At 36.3% G+C, this 16,392-nt stretch overlaps 1 protein-coding gene across 1 annotated transcript; it reads right to left on the reverse strand.

Moving 5' to 3' along the window:
• Positions 1–1,373: 1,373 nt before the first annotated feature.
• On the reverse strand, positions 1,374–15,039 carry LOC102479046 (myelin P2 protein). Its single transcript, XM_027768459.1, has 5 exons — positions 14,936–15,039; positions 12,502–12,674; positions 11,940–12,041; positions 4,363–4,414; positions 1,374–1,495 (listed from the first exon to the last, which is right to left on the reverse strand). The coding sequence occupies exons 1-5, from the start codon at positions 15,006–15,008 to the stop codon at positions 1,374–1,376; spliced, it is 522 nt and encodes a 173-aa protein (XP_027624260.1). The 5' UTR covers positions 15,009–15,039.
• Between the last annotated feature and the right edge of the window lie 1,353 nt (positions 15,040–16,392).

Below are 16,392 nucleotides of genomic sequence, written 5' to 3' on the forward strand. Positions count from 1 at the left end.
AAGGACATGCAGCACTTTAGGTAGTTGTTGTCCTACTTTCCACAGCATACAGTATAGCTGAGGGAGATTTAAGTAAGTTTTAATAAAAATCTAAATTTGTATGGGCTTCTACAGAAGCCAGAATACATTGAGAAATAAAATTCTACTGAAAATTTACTTTGGAAACCTGAAAACAGAAAGCTATCATCAATTTACATGACATGATTTAATTTACTTAATGCAATTTACATGCACTAATGCTGCATTAGTAATCTGAGAAAACGTAATTATGGAATATCAAGAATACTACTATGCCAGCTGCCAGGCTATGCAACAGTTCATGTCCATCTTAAATTCCAACAAGGGAATGATATTATTTGGTCTTCTTAAGGGATGTGAAACAACCTTGTCACAAATCTAGTTTTCAAAATTCTTTTACTGTAGGGGCAATGAACGTTTGGCACTGCTAGGATGTTCACTCTGTACTCTGCCCCACTGGGGTGGTTAAAACTCACACAGGAGCTGGATGGTGGTTCAGTGCTAAAACCCAATATCTGCAAGGATGACCCTCATGGGAAGGTCTTGGGTTTGTGGGCTCTGACCTCTCTGTGCACGCTGGGCTCATGTCTGTGACCATGATCTAGTGCCGGCCAAGGTTTGAGGTGGATAATGGTGTCAAGACCTTGTTGGGAATGCTGTCTCTGTCTCTCTTACTAATGGAAGAAATGAATAAACTTTTTAAAAATAATAATAGAGAATTAAGCTGTTGCACAACAGTTAGGTAAGGTGAGGATCTTATGCGTCAATAGACACTGCCAACATTCCAACCCAAATAACTGAGACCTGAAAAATCTGTATTCCTCACTGCTATGCTTTTAATAGATAGCAAAACATGAAAAAATGCTATTTCAAAAATTTGTTTCATTCCACATTTTTGAGTAATTTGACGCTGCATTCTAAATTCTACTGGAAGATCATTTATATTTGCAAAAGTCTAGCATTATTTTATACTGTGTTTTCCCTGTTGCTTCACATTTTCCTGTTTTTAAATCTTCATTTTTCCATGTGCTTTGTCAGAAATAATGGCTTATGACATTGCCTCCTGTGGAAATAACAAAGCGAGACGTAGACAGTTGTGCCTAACAAAGGGCTCAATCAAGTACATCTGAATTGCTCTTAATTTCACATCGAGAACTCTGGGTGATCCTAACATTGATGACCTTTAATTCCATTTTAATTGACAGCAAGATGATAATAGCCTACATTACATTCCTAACTTTGAAAGAATTAGGCACAGTGGTTCTCAAGCCAGTCACATATTGGGGTCACGTGGGATGTTAAAATATTAGTGTCCAGAGTCTAGCTGCACTGGAGCTAGTCTAGCAGCTAAGACGTTACACTCTGTAGGCTGGAACCACTTGAGAGCCTAGGAGCAGCGGCATACCCTGTGATCCCTGTGGAGGCTGGGGCAGGAGGACACCAAGCTCAAGGATGGCTTGGGCTACTGACACCCTATCTGTAAAAAAGAATGAAAAGAATGGGCCAGGCAAGATGGAGGGCACCTGTAGTCCTAGCCAGGCATGCACTTTTAGTCCCTGCTGAGGGGCTGAGGCATGAGAAATACAACATGGCAAGATACTGTTTAAAATAAAATAAAATAATTGGGAGCTTCTCCGGTGGTTTCTAAGGAAATAAAATTACAATTCAGTATAAACTACAAAATGAAACTTCATTTACCAATGAGAAGGTGCTAACTCAATAACTACATTCTAACTAAGAATTTTCCACATTAACCAATCAAATATTATATATTTTTTTCTTGGTTTGAAAATACCTTCCCCCTTGAGCCCTCTGGGTAGAACCCAAGCAATTTGTGGTTTAAAACTATCTGATTCATGGGATCAGCAGATGGTAGAATGGTTACATTGTTGGACTTTCATGTAGTTGACCATGGTTAGAGTCTCAGACCAGGAGGTTTAAAAAAATCTCACACTGGGCACGTGTATCCAAAATCCTGAGAGGAGAACAGAGAAGAAGATATTGTGGCATGGCCATTCCCCCCCTCTCCCACCCCCGGGGAGTGATTTCTTGCTTTCTGTCTCTGTCTCTCTGGCCAGCGCATGTATCCTATAGCAAAAAGTTCTCTAAAAAACACAAAACTCATTCATAAATTGCTGTTTGCTCAAATGAACCCTTTAAAATTTTGATGTACCTAAGTTTACCTTTATACATAGATCGAGGGAAATTTTACATATATTTTTCATGACATAGCACATGTGTGTCCATGAGTGAGTGAGGGAGAGAGACACCTTCCACAAGGCTCAGTCACACCAACCATGGTTGGCATGTGGTGTCCACCTCTGCAGTTCCTCGTGCTCTTTGCTGTATCACAGAAACCGAACCAAACTTACCTTTTAGCAATAGTGGTTCCCAGATCTTACCCATCAACTATAGATTATGATTCAATAGGTCTAGGGGGACAATCTTGGTGTGATATGTTAGAGATTCTAGGTAATCCTGATGTATAGCCATGCTTAGAGAGGTGCAACCTGAATTAGAAGAAATTATTCTAAAAGCTAAGCAGAAGCGACCTTAATTAGAAAGTAAATTTAGTAAAAAATTAGAATGTTATGACTAACGTGAAACTAAAACTCTCATTAATGAAATCTATGTACTGTATTATCTAGGACAGTGACGTGCTAGTGTTTAAAATCATCTTCCTAAGAAACAAAGCCCTGGTTGATTGTGTTTGCCTAATTCCCTGATGTAAATATTCCCGAAATAGCTAATTCCAGCTTCTAATGGTCTAACGACTACCTTGCCAAATTTCTGAAAATGTAGCATTCAGCTCTTAAGAACCAATTTTAGCCAGCTGTAACACACCACTGTTTCTAAGAATACTAGATAAGCTATGACAATCACTACCTGGTTGACATCAAGTAACTTACTTGTCCTTTGGGGTTGAAATGTATTTATTTTGGTCTTATTTAAGCTAGAGTAGGTAATCATCAATTTCCATTTTTTCAAAGTTACTCTGATTAGCACTGTAATAGTCATATTTGTTAGATTACCTGTGGATTAACCTTAATATGTTTCTTGATTGTTTTTACTTTTGCATACATAACATTCTTAATTTATATAGCCATTTGGTATGGAAATCACTTAAACCATCAAGAGTTCTGATACCTTGTGATGCTCTCTTCACTTGCAGGCATAATAAGACGAGCTATTTGAATGTTATATGTATTAGTAGATAAATAATAATAGCGAAATGACTGTTACAATGCTCTTCCTGTGCCATGCACTGTTTCAGGCATGTTACATGTATTAGCTCATTTATGCCTTATAACTTTTTCAGGTATGTTCTTCATTTTTACAAAGGAACTAAGAGGCACAGTGGTTAAGTATCTTGCCCAGTTATGGATAGGGAATAAGTAGCAAATGGAATCAAACCAGTTAGTCGGATTGTGTTCTTAGACACCACTTAGACATTATATACAGAGAATTAGAGAAACATATTTTGAGAGTATTTTTGAATATTATAGCACTCAACTGCAATAGTCTAGGTATTTGTGTCCCCCTAAAATTCTAACCTCCAAGATGATGACATTAAGAAATGATTGAGGGACCAGCTGGTGGCATGGTGGTTAAGGTGGCTGGATCCCACATGGCTGGTTGGGCAGTTTGAGTCCAGACCTGGAAGCTTAAGAAATAAGCCTTATAGCAAATTAAAAAGAGAAAGAGAGAGAGATAGATGAGGGATGAACCCTTGTGGATAATTAGGATCCTTCATGAACAGAATTAGTACCCTTATAAAAAGGCCCAAGGGAGCTCTTTAGCTTTTTCTACCATGTGAGGGTATGACCACCATCTATGAAGCAGGAAACAGGTCTTATCCGACACCAAATCCGGCAGCACTCAACCTTAGACTTCCCAGCCTCTGGAATTATGAAAAATAAATTTCAGGACCAGCTGTTGGTGTAATGGCTATGTCGCTGGACTCCCATGTAGCCAACTGCAGTTTGAGTCCTGGACCCAGTGGCTTGAAATCATTCTGCGGTGCATGTGCATGCGTGCCCAAGATCCTGAGAGGAGAATGGAGGAGAAGGGATTGTGGAGTGGCCATCCTCCCTGGGGGGGGTGCTTTCTCACTTTCTGTCTCTCTGTCTCTCTCTGTCTTTTTGGCAAGTGCACGTGCTCTATAGCGGAAAAAAAAAAGAAAAAGAAAAAGAAAAACTCTCCCCCCAAAAAATTCTATTATAAGCCACTGATTTTATGGTATTTTTTATTCCAGCTTTGAGAATGGAATAAGACATTTGGTACCTCTCACCCGTGCTCCAATCTGGTTGTTTCAACTGTTTCAAATCTAGCAATATATGTCACCTGCTGAAATGATTACTTGGTCTTCCTTGTTATCAGCGTAGTTCCACTTTTCCTGTTATGAAAGTAAAAAGTACCCATGATTTTTGTATATTAGACCAGTTATATTTATTAAGGATTTATATTACCACAAATGTCTAACAATAGAACAACAGTTTTAAGACTGTTTTTTTATGGCTTTATCTGGCAGGAGATGAAAACAAAACAAAACAAAAACCACACCTAGATTAATGATGTCCCTTCCAGACACTTGTCGATGGAGGACTGAGAGGCAGAGAAAGGCTTATGAAAGGCAGCCTCTTTTTCTCTTTCTTTTTCCTTTCTTTCTCTTTCTTTTTTCTTTTTCTCTATCTTTCTCTTTCTTTCTTTTCTTTTTCTCTCTCTCTTTCTGTTTTTCTTTCTGTCTTTTTCTTCTTTCTTTCACTTGTTTGAAAATACTTTTGCACGTGATTAAAAGTTCCAAGAATCAGACAAATTCAAATGAAAAATTGGGTTGTTGAAAAAGTCATGATGCACTTTTTGTGCAGAAAAACAGAAAAATATATCATGACTTTTCTAACAATCTACTACATAAACCTTTTATTCTTCCTCTGGTGTCAAAATGTACTCCACTTGTTTTATCACTTGCTCTTTTTCTGAATGTATCTCTATGTACACACATGTACACACTTGTTTTTCTGAGTTTTTGCAGAGTAAATTTTACACATTATGGCTCATTACCTCAAAATACTTTGGTTTGTGTGTTCTAAGAATAAAGTTATTCTTTTACTTAATCACAGGACACTCTTTTATCTAGCCTGCCATCTATATTCCTTTTGGCCAGTTGGCCTAGTATTGTCCTTTGGTGCATTTATTTTATCTTTAGTACATGCTCCAGTCTAAGACTACTTACTGTATTTAGTCATTAATTTTTGGTATAATTTAATCTGGAACATTTCCACAACCTTTCTTTGTCTTCCATGACATTGACATTTTTGAAGAGTTTGGTCAACACCTCCCCTCCCTCTTTTTAATAGAACATTCCTCATTTGGAATTTGTTTGATGTTTCCTTATGATTAGATTCAAATATGGCTTCCAAGCCAGAATGACATGTAAATGATGTTGCTTTCTTCTCAGGATATCACAGTGGAGGCCACATGTTCATTCGCCCTTTATTAATGAGGTTACTTTTCCACTACTTAGTTACTATTTTTGCCCTTGGAACTAATAAGCAATCAGTGAAGAGTAATACCTTGCTCCTAATCAAATCCCACCCCACCCCCAGTTTTAGCACACATTAATAATTCTTACCTGAGTCAGTGTTTGCTGGGATGGCAGAAATACGGTTTTATAATTAAAGAAAACCTTTCATATTCACTGGTTGGCATGTGATACTCAGCTGTAAGGAAGACGTCTATCTATATCTATCTGTCTATCATCTATCTGTATTGCTCTGTCATCTATATCTATAGCTATCTACCTACCTATCTATCATCTATCATTGATTCATGGATTCCTATTTTTTCCGAGTGGTTTATAATTTTTAGTTTTTCTCAATTAGTTTGCACTCATACAGCCCCAATGTGGTCAATTATAGTCCATTCATGTTTTGATGACATGCCTATGTTTTTTTTTTGAACATTTCTTTGTTTCCTAGTGTTACATGATTATTCAGGTTCATCTTGTCCCTACTCTGTCCTGGATTTGGAATTAGCCATTTCTCCAAGAGACTCTGGTTTCTTTCAGTAGAGAATTCTAAGCTCTTTTGCAGGTAGAGCTAGAAAAAATATATATGTATATATAAAAATTTAAAAAGTATAATGTAAAAAGTATACATTTAGAAGCATATATAATATTCTATAAGCAAATGTAAGTATATATATAATATATAAACATTTGCAAACCACAAATGTATATTCACATGACATGCATTTACGTATGCAGATATGTATGTGCAATTACACAATTACATACATATATGTGACTTAGAAACCCTGAATTTACATCAATTTACATCGATTCCACATGGTTCTTTCTTGTCTTCCATCATTCCATATTCATATGCTTTATTTATTTATTTATTTTTTGAGCGTTTTTTTGCTATAGGGTGCGTGCGCTCACCAGAAAGACAGAGAGAGACAGAAAGCGAGAAATCACCCCCCGGGGGGATGGCCACGCCACAGTCCCTTCTCCTCCATTCTCGTCTCGGGATCTTGGGCACACATGCACACGTGCCCGGTATGAGTTTAAGTCACCGGGTCTGGGACTTGAACCGCGGTCGACTACACAGGAGTCCAGTGACATAGCCATTACGCTAACTGCTGGTCCCCCATATGCTCTTTATTCCTCAGTGAGCATACTGTTTTCTATTGATATCAATACTTTTTGTCACCTGCACAATCATGTAATACATCTGAAATAGTTTTATTATTACTTGAGTAAAATGGTTTCCCATTACTCCTTGTCAAAAATAACTGGACCTTATCATTTTGACTCTCGTTTGTCCACTAAAAGTCTTATCTAAGAATTTTTGTAGCAGCTTAATACATAATAGCCACAAATTGGAAAGCGCCCAAGTATCTTATTTAAAAAATAGCAGCCACAAATTGGAAAGCGCCCAAGTATCTTAACAGGAAGAAAGATAAATAAACTGTGATACATATTCACACCATGGAATAATACTCATCAACCAAAAGGAATAAACTATTACTACATGTAACAAGACTATGATTTGAATTATGATTCATTCCCCTAGGTTTTATGTGTTGGAATTTGGTTCCTATTATAATGCCTTTGGGAGATGGTGAGAGCTTTAAGAAATGAGGCCTAGAGGGCAATGTTTGCATCAAGGGGACACTGCCCTCATTAGTGGATTAATGCTGTCTGTGAGAAAGAGTGGACTGATAAAGAAAGGCCTGCCTTCCATGTTTGTGGGCACCATCCATGAGAGCATGGGACAGGCAAGCAGAAAAAACCTCTGTGTCCTCTGTCTCACTCTTTTTGCATGTACCTCTGGCCTGCATGCTTCTCTTGGACATTCTGTGACATAGTTATCAGAGGCTAGCCAGCAACCAATCCCCATGCCTTTTGAAATTTCTAGTCACCAGAATTGTGAGCCAAGTAAACCTTTATTCTTGTAAACCACCCAGACTTGGGGATTTCTGTGTAGCAACACAATAACAAACTAAAACAAACAAAATAGATGAATCTCAAAAACCTTATTCTGAATGTAATGAAGACAACTGAAAAAATTCATAATGTGTGATTCTATTTTTATGAATAGACAAAACTAATCTATGGCAATAGAAACCAAATCACAACTTGTTTTTGGTGGGGATATGACAGGGTATGAGAAGGAAATGAGGATGAAAGAACTTTCTGGGTCAAGGAAATGTTTTGTATCTTGATCTGGGTGTAAGTTATATGTATGCATGTGTTTGTCATAATGGACTGACTTCTACCTTTAATATCTGTGTATTTCATTGTTTCATACTACTTCTTGGTTTAAAAAGGTGACTAGTGTATATGCTGCCTCTTTTAGCTGAGACTACAAATCCCCAATTTAAAATAGCTTCTTCTCCTGTATTGCTTAATTGTTTATACTTCTCCCTTATAACTCTCCTGGCCCTTCTTTCAGTCAGGTGTGGTACAGTGGTAAGGCAAGTGGACTCATGTGGGGGACGTCTTGGGTTTGTGTCTCCAGACCCTCCCGAGTACATGGATGCCTATGATATGTGTCCGTGGTTTGGGCTGAATAAGACTGGGGGTGAATCTTGGTTTGAGAACTTTGTTAGTGGTCTCTCTCTCTCTCTTTCTCAGATAAAACAAATAAATAAAAAAGGTTTATTTTCTTTTACTAGCCTGCTTTTTATTATTTTTTTTCAGATATACAAAGTACACATAGGTTAGAATTTTGGAGTTAATTAAATTATGTTATCAACTGTAGAGTTCTAGCCAATATATATGCTTTATTATATAGCAAGGATATACATACGAATTTAAAATATTTAAATAGCATTGAATTAATATTCAGTTTAGGCCTTTTCCTATCTGACATATGGAGACAAAAGTAAAAACAAACAAACAATAAAACTGAGGTGGAGTCAGGTCTTGACATTGGTAGCAGTTGATTTCCAACAATTATTAATCAAGTACTACTTCAGTGAGGAAACAATTTTCTCAGACTTTTTCATAGATTCTGGTGCAGACCACACCTTTCATCAAACATTCCTATAAAAAGAGAGAGATAACTGAGTATATAAAACTCAAACTAGAGAACAACAAATTTGTATTATAAATAGACATTCAAAGTAAGCTCATAAGATTAAATTTAGAAAGAAATTCAATTATGTCCATCAATTATGAATATGAAAACAAGATAAACAGTTTTAAAGTTTCTCTATGCTACTTTAAAGAAATTTTTGAGTTTTTTAATGCACATTTTGCATGCATTTAGATCCACGAAAATAGTAGTTTTCAACACTATTCATGCATTTGTAAGGAGAATGTTTAAATATATTGTGATAGCTCTTCTTCCCCCAAGAGAGTTGCACTCAATTGATATGTTTTGGGTCCCTGTTATGGTTTGGATAATGGTTTGTCTCCCAAAGTTTCATGTTTTGGAATTTGGTCTTAGTGGGTGGTGCCTGGATATTCCCAGGAAATTCATGTGTTGTAACTTGATTGTATTGGTTGTATCATAAAACTATGAAGTGAAAACTTAGTTCCTTTATGGTGTAGTGCTAGGGTGAGGCCTAGGTGGTGATAATGTCATTAGGGTTAGACCTCTATGACTGAGTTATGGCAGGTATAGTAGCAAAGAAAATATGATCACAGGCAGAGAGAAATTCCCATGGATATAGAACATGCTCTGCCCTACTGAAAGTTCTGCCTTCACCATTTGTGATGCTTTTGGACTTTCTAACCACCAGAATTATGAATTATTAAACATATAATTTAAGAGAGAGAGATTTTTTCTATAGGGATGTGTGCTCACCCAAGAGAGACAGAAAGTAAGACATATTCCCCCGGGGCGGGGGGGTGGGGATGACCATGCCACAATCCCTTCACCATTCTCTTCTTGGGATATTGAGCACATGTGTACATCTGCCTGGAATGAGTTTTAAGCTGCCAGATCGGAAACTTGAACCACAGTCAACTACATGGGAGGCTAACTATGTAACTATTACGAAATCTGTTGGTCCTGAAGTTCTATTTTTTTTTTTTATAATTTACTCAGCCTCAGATATTTATTTCTGTTAGCCACACAATAATGGACTAAGACAGCCTCCCCATTGGTATTTACTCCCCATATGAATGTATTGTGCAGCAAAAGATAAGAACCACTGCATTAAAGAAACATTCAAAATATTATATGAAGCCATTCAATGTATGTGTTAATGAATAAGCACATAGCCTTAACATTAATTAAATTTTTAGAAGTCATCTTATAAAAGTTCATTATCATTTTTATCTACTAACTAAAACAGGCCTCCAATAAGCTCAACTTATATTGTTGACATGATTAAGTCCAAGTTACTGTGGATTATTGAAAAAGAAATTCTTAAAGATTTCTAAATATTCTGCAGTTGAGACTTTCAGAGTGTATTTCACTTTTATAATTTAGATTCACTTTTTTTTCCTTTCTGAGTCCATACCAGTTGGATTTATTCAAACTTTCCTTAACTTTACAGATATTGTCATTTCTAAAATAACAAATCAGTTTTTTATTTCTAAAATCATGGGACAATACTTGAAATACTTGAAGCCAAATCTCTTATGGTTTAAGTATCACTCAAGCATTAACTCTGACATCATCCTTAGCCACTTTTATCTACTTGTATTTCTTTTAAAAATATATTTATTTAATTTTATTTGCTATTACTATTATGGTGAATTTGACAAGAGAGAGAGAGAGCGAGCGAGCGAGCGAGCAACCAGATCCGAGACTCAAACCATGTTTGGCCATAGGGGAGTCCAATACCTTAACCACCACATCACCTGCCAGCCCCTATCTTCTTGTATTTCAAAGAATAAAGAATATTTTGAAAAAGTTTCATGTTTTGGAATTTGGTCTTAGTGGGTGGTGCCTGGATATTCCCAGGAAATTCATGTGTTGTAACTTAATTGTATTGGTGAAAACTTAGTTCCTTTATGGTGTAGTGCTGATTGTATTGGTTGTATCATAAAACTATGAAGTGAAAACTTAGTTCCTTTATGGTGTAGTGCTAGGGTGAGGCCTAGGTGGTGATAATGTCATTAGGGTTAGACCTCTATGACTGAGTTATGGCAGGTATAGTAGCAAAGAAAATATGATCACAGGCAGAGAGAAATTCCCATGGATATAGAACATGCTCTGCCCTACTGAAAGTTCTGCCTTCACCATTTGTGATGCTTTTGGACTTTCTAACCACCAGAATTATGAATTATTAAACATATAATTTAAGAGAGAGAGATTTTTTCTATAGGGATGTGTGCTCACCCAAGAGAGACAGAAAGTAAGACATATTCCCCCGGGGCGGGGGGGTGGGGATGACCATGCCACAATCCCTTCACCATTCTCTTCTTGGGATATTGAGCACATGTGTACATCTGCCTGGAATGAGTTTTAAGCTGCCAGATCGGAAACTTGAACCACAGTCAACTACATGGGAGGCTAACTATGTAACTATTACGAAATCTGTTGGTCCTGAAGTTCTATTTTTTTTTTTTATAATTTACTCAGCCTCAGATATTTATTTCTGTTAGCCACACAATAATGGACTAAGACAGCCTCCCCATTGGTATTTACTCCCCATATGAATGTATTGTGCAGCAAAAGATAAGAACCACTGCATTAAAGAAACATTCAAAATATTATATGAAGCCATTCAATGTATGTGTTAATGAATAAGCACATAGCCTTAACATTAATTAAATTTTTAGAAGTCATCTTATAAAAGTTCATTATCATTTTTATCTACTAACTAAAACAGGCCTCCAATAAGCTCAACTTATATTGTTGACATGATTAAGTCCAAGTTACTGTGGATTATTGAAAAAGAAATTCTTAAAGATTTCTAAATATTCTGCAGTTGAGACTTTCAGAGTGTATTTCACTTTTATAATTTAGATTCACTTTTTTTTCCTTTCTGAGTCCATACCAGTTGGATTTATTCAAACTTTCCTTAACTTTACAGATATTGTCATTTCTAAAATAACAAATCAGTTTTTTATTTCTAAAATCATGGGACAATACTTGAAATACTTGAAGCCAAATCTCTTATGGTTTAAGTATCACTCAAGCATTAACTCTGACATCATCCTTAGCCACTTTTATCTACTTGTATTTCTTTTAAAAATATATTTATTTAATTTTATTTGCTATTACTATTATGGTGAATTTGACAAGAGAGAGAGAGAGCGAGCGAGCGAGCGAGCAACCAGATCCGAGACTCAAACCATGTTTGGCCATAGGGGAGTCCAATACCTTAACCACCACATCACCTGCCAGCCCCTATCTTCTTGTATTTCAAAGAATAAAGAATATTTTGAAAATAATATATATAATCTATTGGTTTATATAACATTTTTTTGTATTTAGAAGTTAAAATACTCTTACCACTACCATTTTCCCATCCACCAACTTTCTTTTTATGGTTGTCTCTTTGCCATCCCATTTCTGTACTTGCTTCAGTGTGCCTCTCTCCAGAGTTACAATGCTCTGCAAAGACAAGTTCGTGTTATTGACTTGCTTAAATGCTGGTTGATTAAAGAAGCAGTTTATCAGTATTGAATCTTTTTAGTGAAAGATTTCATGAGGCACATTGATTCTCAACAGAATAGAACGGAGTCTTTCTTTTTTTTCCTTAGGTTTTTGCTATAGTACATGTGCATTTTCCAGAGAGACACAGAGACAGTAAAAGGGAAAGTGAGAAATTATCCACCAGGGGAATGATCATGCCGCAATCCCTTTTCCATTCTCCCCTCGGGATTTGGGGCACACATGCACATGCTCCTGGTGTAATTTTTAAGTCTCCGAGACTGTGGTTTGAACCGGAGTCCAGTGCTTTAACTATCACACCATCCCCTGGACCCATGGAATTTATCCTTTTAAACATTAGCGGGAATAATGATCTCATGCAGTCAACCAGGCCAACTTTGAAGAGAAACATTTAAATTACCTTGGCTTTCCTGTTGTCAGCTGTGGTTTCTTCAAATTCCTGGCCTAGCTTGAAGGAGATCTCTGTATTTTTAAAGGTACTTTCAGTTCGTATAGTTATGATATCCCCTTTCTTGCTGATGATCACATTAGGTTTGGCCAAATTTCCCAGTTTCCTGGTGGCTAACCCCACACCTGAAAATAAAGATAGCATTAGGATCGCATCTGCCTGGAGAGACTGTGGTGGTCACACTCTATGCTCAGTGTACCCTAGGTGTGTCGGTGACAGGTAGGGTCATTTCCGCTAAGGACTGCCTTCCATTTTATCATCCAGTGGAAATATAGTTCAGGTTTTGTTATTACAAAAGTAATGTCTGCAGATTTGGAAGAGTAAGTGTTCAGCCAAAACAGTACAAATCACCCAGCTGTGCCACATCCACTCCTACTCCTCATTGTAAATCACTAATTATAGATTTGTATTAATCTTTTCAGATATTTGAATTCATACGTGCAAATATTAAGGATATATTTTAATAAGATTATGACATATATAACCTTTTCCATGAAAGTTTTCCTTCAGTAATACATTATGGCTAGAGAGAGCTATTCCCTTCATATACTGGTAGAATTTCATTTCCAAAATTTTGGAACTCCTAAGTCTAGCTGGTAGGAAAATAAACCTTCAACTACCTTCAAAATCTATATCATTATAAATAATCATAAATAAGTAAAATGATTTTTTTGGAATTCTTTGTTTGAAAAACAAAACAAAATTAGATTTTTACATGTTATTACTATTATTATCAAGACTATAGAAATACATCAAAAGAAGAAATGTCAAATAAGAAATACATGAAAGAAAAACTAAAACTAGTTTCCAGCTGGAAATTCCAATGCTTAAATTTACCTTCTACTATTAAAAAATAAAGAAAGAAAAGAAAAGAAAAACAAGGGCCAGCAGGTTGTACAATCGTTAAGGCACTGGACTCCTCCTATGTGGTCAATCATGGTTTGAGTACCAGACCTAGCAGCTTGAAACTCATGCTGGGCATGTGTTTGTGCGTGTCCCAAATTCTGAGAGGAGAATAGAGGAGAAGGGATTATGACATGGCCATTTCCCATGGGGACAGGGGTGATTTCTCACTTTCTGTCTCTTCAGCGAGTGCACACATCTTATAGTAATACACACACACACACACACACACACACACACACACATGCATATGTATATATGTATATAATAAATAAGAACTGAAGAGTTATAGCTAATAAACTGTGAACTGTATTCTTTCTTCTAATTCTGATATCTTTGTCACTTTATATGATTTAGAACAATGTTTTTCAAACTAAATCATAATCTCTGAGGTAGAGCCTGAGAATCTACATTGACCAGACCCCAAAATGTCCTTATATACTCTAAAATTTGAAAATCATAGAATTACAGTCTCTCATTTAGACTTCCTTAGATTTTGCTGCTTCTTCAGCTGTAAAGTGAAGCCATTAAATCTAATCATAGTATGGATCTATGTCATATGTTTTCAAAACTTTCCAGGTAACAATAATATAATTTTGCTCACTGTATCTAAAAATAGAAACTTATTTAAAAGCCTTGGAATGCTTAAGTTCAGACACATGTAACCCTTAGGACATTGGCAACCCATGGCAACCTTTAGGGCATTGGCATCACTATTAAATTCACACAGCTCTGGAAATTTCCAAAAAACTCGTCATATCTATTGTGTTCATATCTTTGGAACAGTCTCTAGAAATGATACAAAATAAAGTTGTAACTAATGACTGAATTTTCTATCTCCATTCACTTCTCTAACTCCGGGAAAACTGAATATTAGTGCTATAGAGTTTGAATTTGCTCTATTCACACCCAGTTCTTTTTCTCTCAGTGACTTCCCTAGGTTATCAACCCCTTATTTTGGAAGTTTTGTTTTTCATATTTTCTGTATCTACATGATTATGTAATTAAAAAAAAAAACCTAGAGAAAGAGAGAGAAAAGTTTTAGTTTAGCTTAACATCAGAATTTTAAATTGAGATTTTCTGGTATTTGCCATGTATTCAACTTCTTATTTTATGAGCACTTTAGTTGCTATAAAACTAGTTTTTACCTATAGTGAACTATAGGTTCACTAAGCATCTAAATTTTCTTTTTTCTGGGATCTGAAATCAAAACCATACTGGTATGAATGAAACTGACTTTGACATCAATGGGAGTTCTATGCATTTAAGCAGCTCTTATTTAAGTTAAAATCTATTGAAATTGCCACAAACATAAGTCAAATGAATTATCTAAATGACACAACAGAGGATTCATCCCAGAAAGTGTTTATACTGGAGACTATGCAAACTCCTTTAACCTTCTGAGAAACATGTTAGAAGGCTAGGTCATGTAGCTTTGTCAAAAAGAATCTTCTCAGCCAGAACAACAAAGAGCATTTCTTACCCAGAGCTTTCATGTAATCATCAAAGCGCTCACTGGAGGCAAGTTTCCAGGTGCCTACGAATTTGTTGCTCATTGTGGTAGATGAGGATTCAGCACGGTTCTGTTCTAGGGGAGATGTGGAAGAATCAGATGAGATGCTGAGGCTCAGGCGATACTTTTCAAAGATGTCCAAAGCATGTGACTCGCACAGAGACCCAATGGGGAAAGGCAGTGTCAGGATTGGGCAATGAATGGCTCTTTAATCATCAGCTGCCCATCCATTGGGATAAAAGGAAACCCTGCATAATGTTTCTTTTTGTCTCCAAGAAATTTTATAAAAACGAATTAGAGTACCATTAGAAACCTTGAAAAAAAATTTTGGTTGATTACAGTTATAAAAGAGCTTAGATTCTTAAAGCTTTGAAAAAAAGCTCTGGAATTATATGATTGTGAATGAGTGTGTGTGTGTGTGTGTGAGTGTGTTAGGCATCTTGGTCATTCTCAATCCTGAGTCTGCACAATTAAGAATTCTCCTTAAAAGGGATTAAAGAGAGGAAAATGTTCACAAGTATTGTGAGAGCAGTCTCAAATATGCCGTGGGAGAGAAATGCCGGGGAGCACTAGAAGGAAGTATTCATAGGTAAGGGCGGCTGGGCATAGTTCACATAGCCCAGGCAGGCAGAGGAGGCAGACAATGAAGTCAGTCTGTTACAGTAGAGTACAAAAATTGTATTCATGTGATAGGACAAGAAGTAGCACTATAACATGCTCTTTGACTATGGTAAAGATTTTGATCTAAAAATCCCTCAATTCCTCATGAAGCAGGTTCTTAGTTACTATAATGACTTTGAGTTTAAGTCATCCAACATAAATCCACAGTTTCATCATTAGAAGAGTTTCTATAAAAATAACAACATTTATTGAGAGCTTAGTATGGGCTAGTCTCTATACCTCATACTTAATTTAGATTATTTCATTTAATATTAACAACTCCAAGAATTAGTTGTTATTTTTTGTATCAATTTTTCAGTGAGGAACACTCAACTCAGGGAGGTTAAGTGACTTGCTTTCAAAACTTGAATGAGGAGAAGCAAGGGTCAGTGCCCATGGATTTAGGGCTGGTTGAAGTTGGAGGTATACCATGGCATCAAGACCTTTTGGGCATGCCCCCATGTCTTGCTAAACTAAAATTTAAATTTAAACTTACACAAAATCTTTCAAAAAAAAAAAAAAAAGGAAAAGAAAAAAGGACTAGTTTCCAACTTGCTTTACGAAGGGTTCTTCAAGGTGTCTTTTTCTGGAATGCTTCCCTTCTTCTCTTTTCCTGGAATACTTTGTTACTCTCTTATGGTGAAGCCTCACTTAAACCTCAGCTTTATTATCCTTTCCTACCTTTGGGAAGGAATCCTTTATATTTAAACTGAATCATATTTTCTAATTCTTTCTAGTACCATGCAGATCATCATTTATAGTCTTCA

This window comes from Tupaia chinensis, unplaced genomic scaffold (genome assembly GCF_000334495.1).
Source record: "Tupaia chinensis unplaced genomic scaffold, TupChi_1.0 Scaffold146445_1, whole genome shotgun sequence".
NCBI lineage: Eukaryota > Metazoa > Chordata > Mammalia > Scandentia > Tupaiidae > Tupaia > Tupaia belangeri.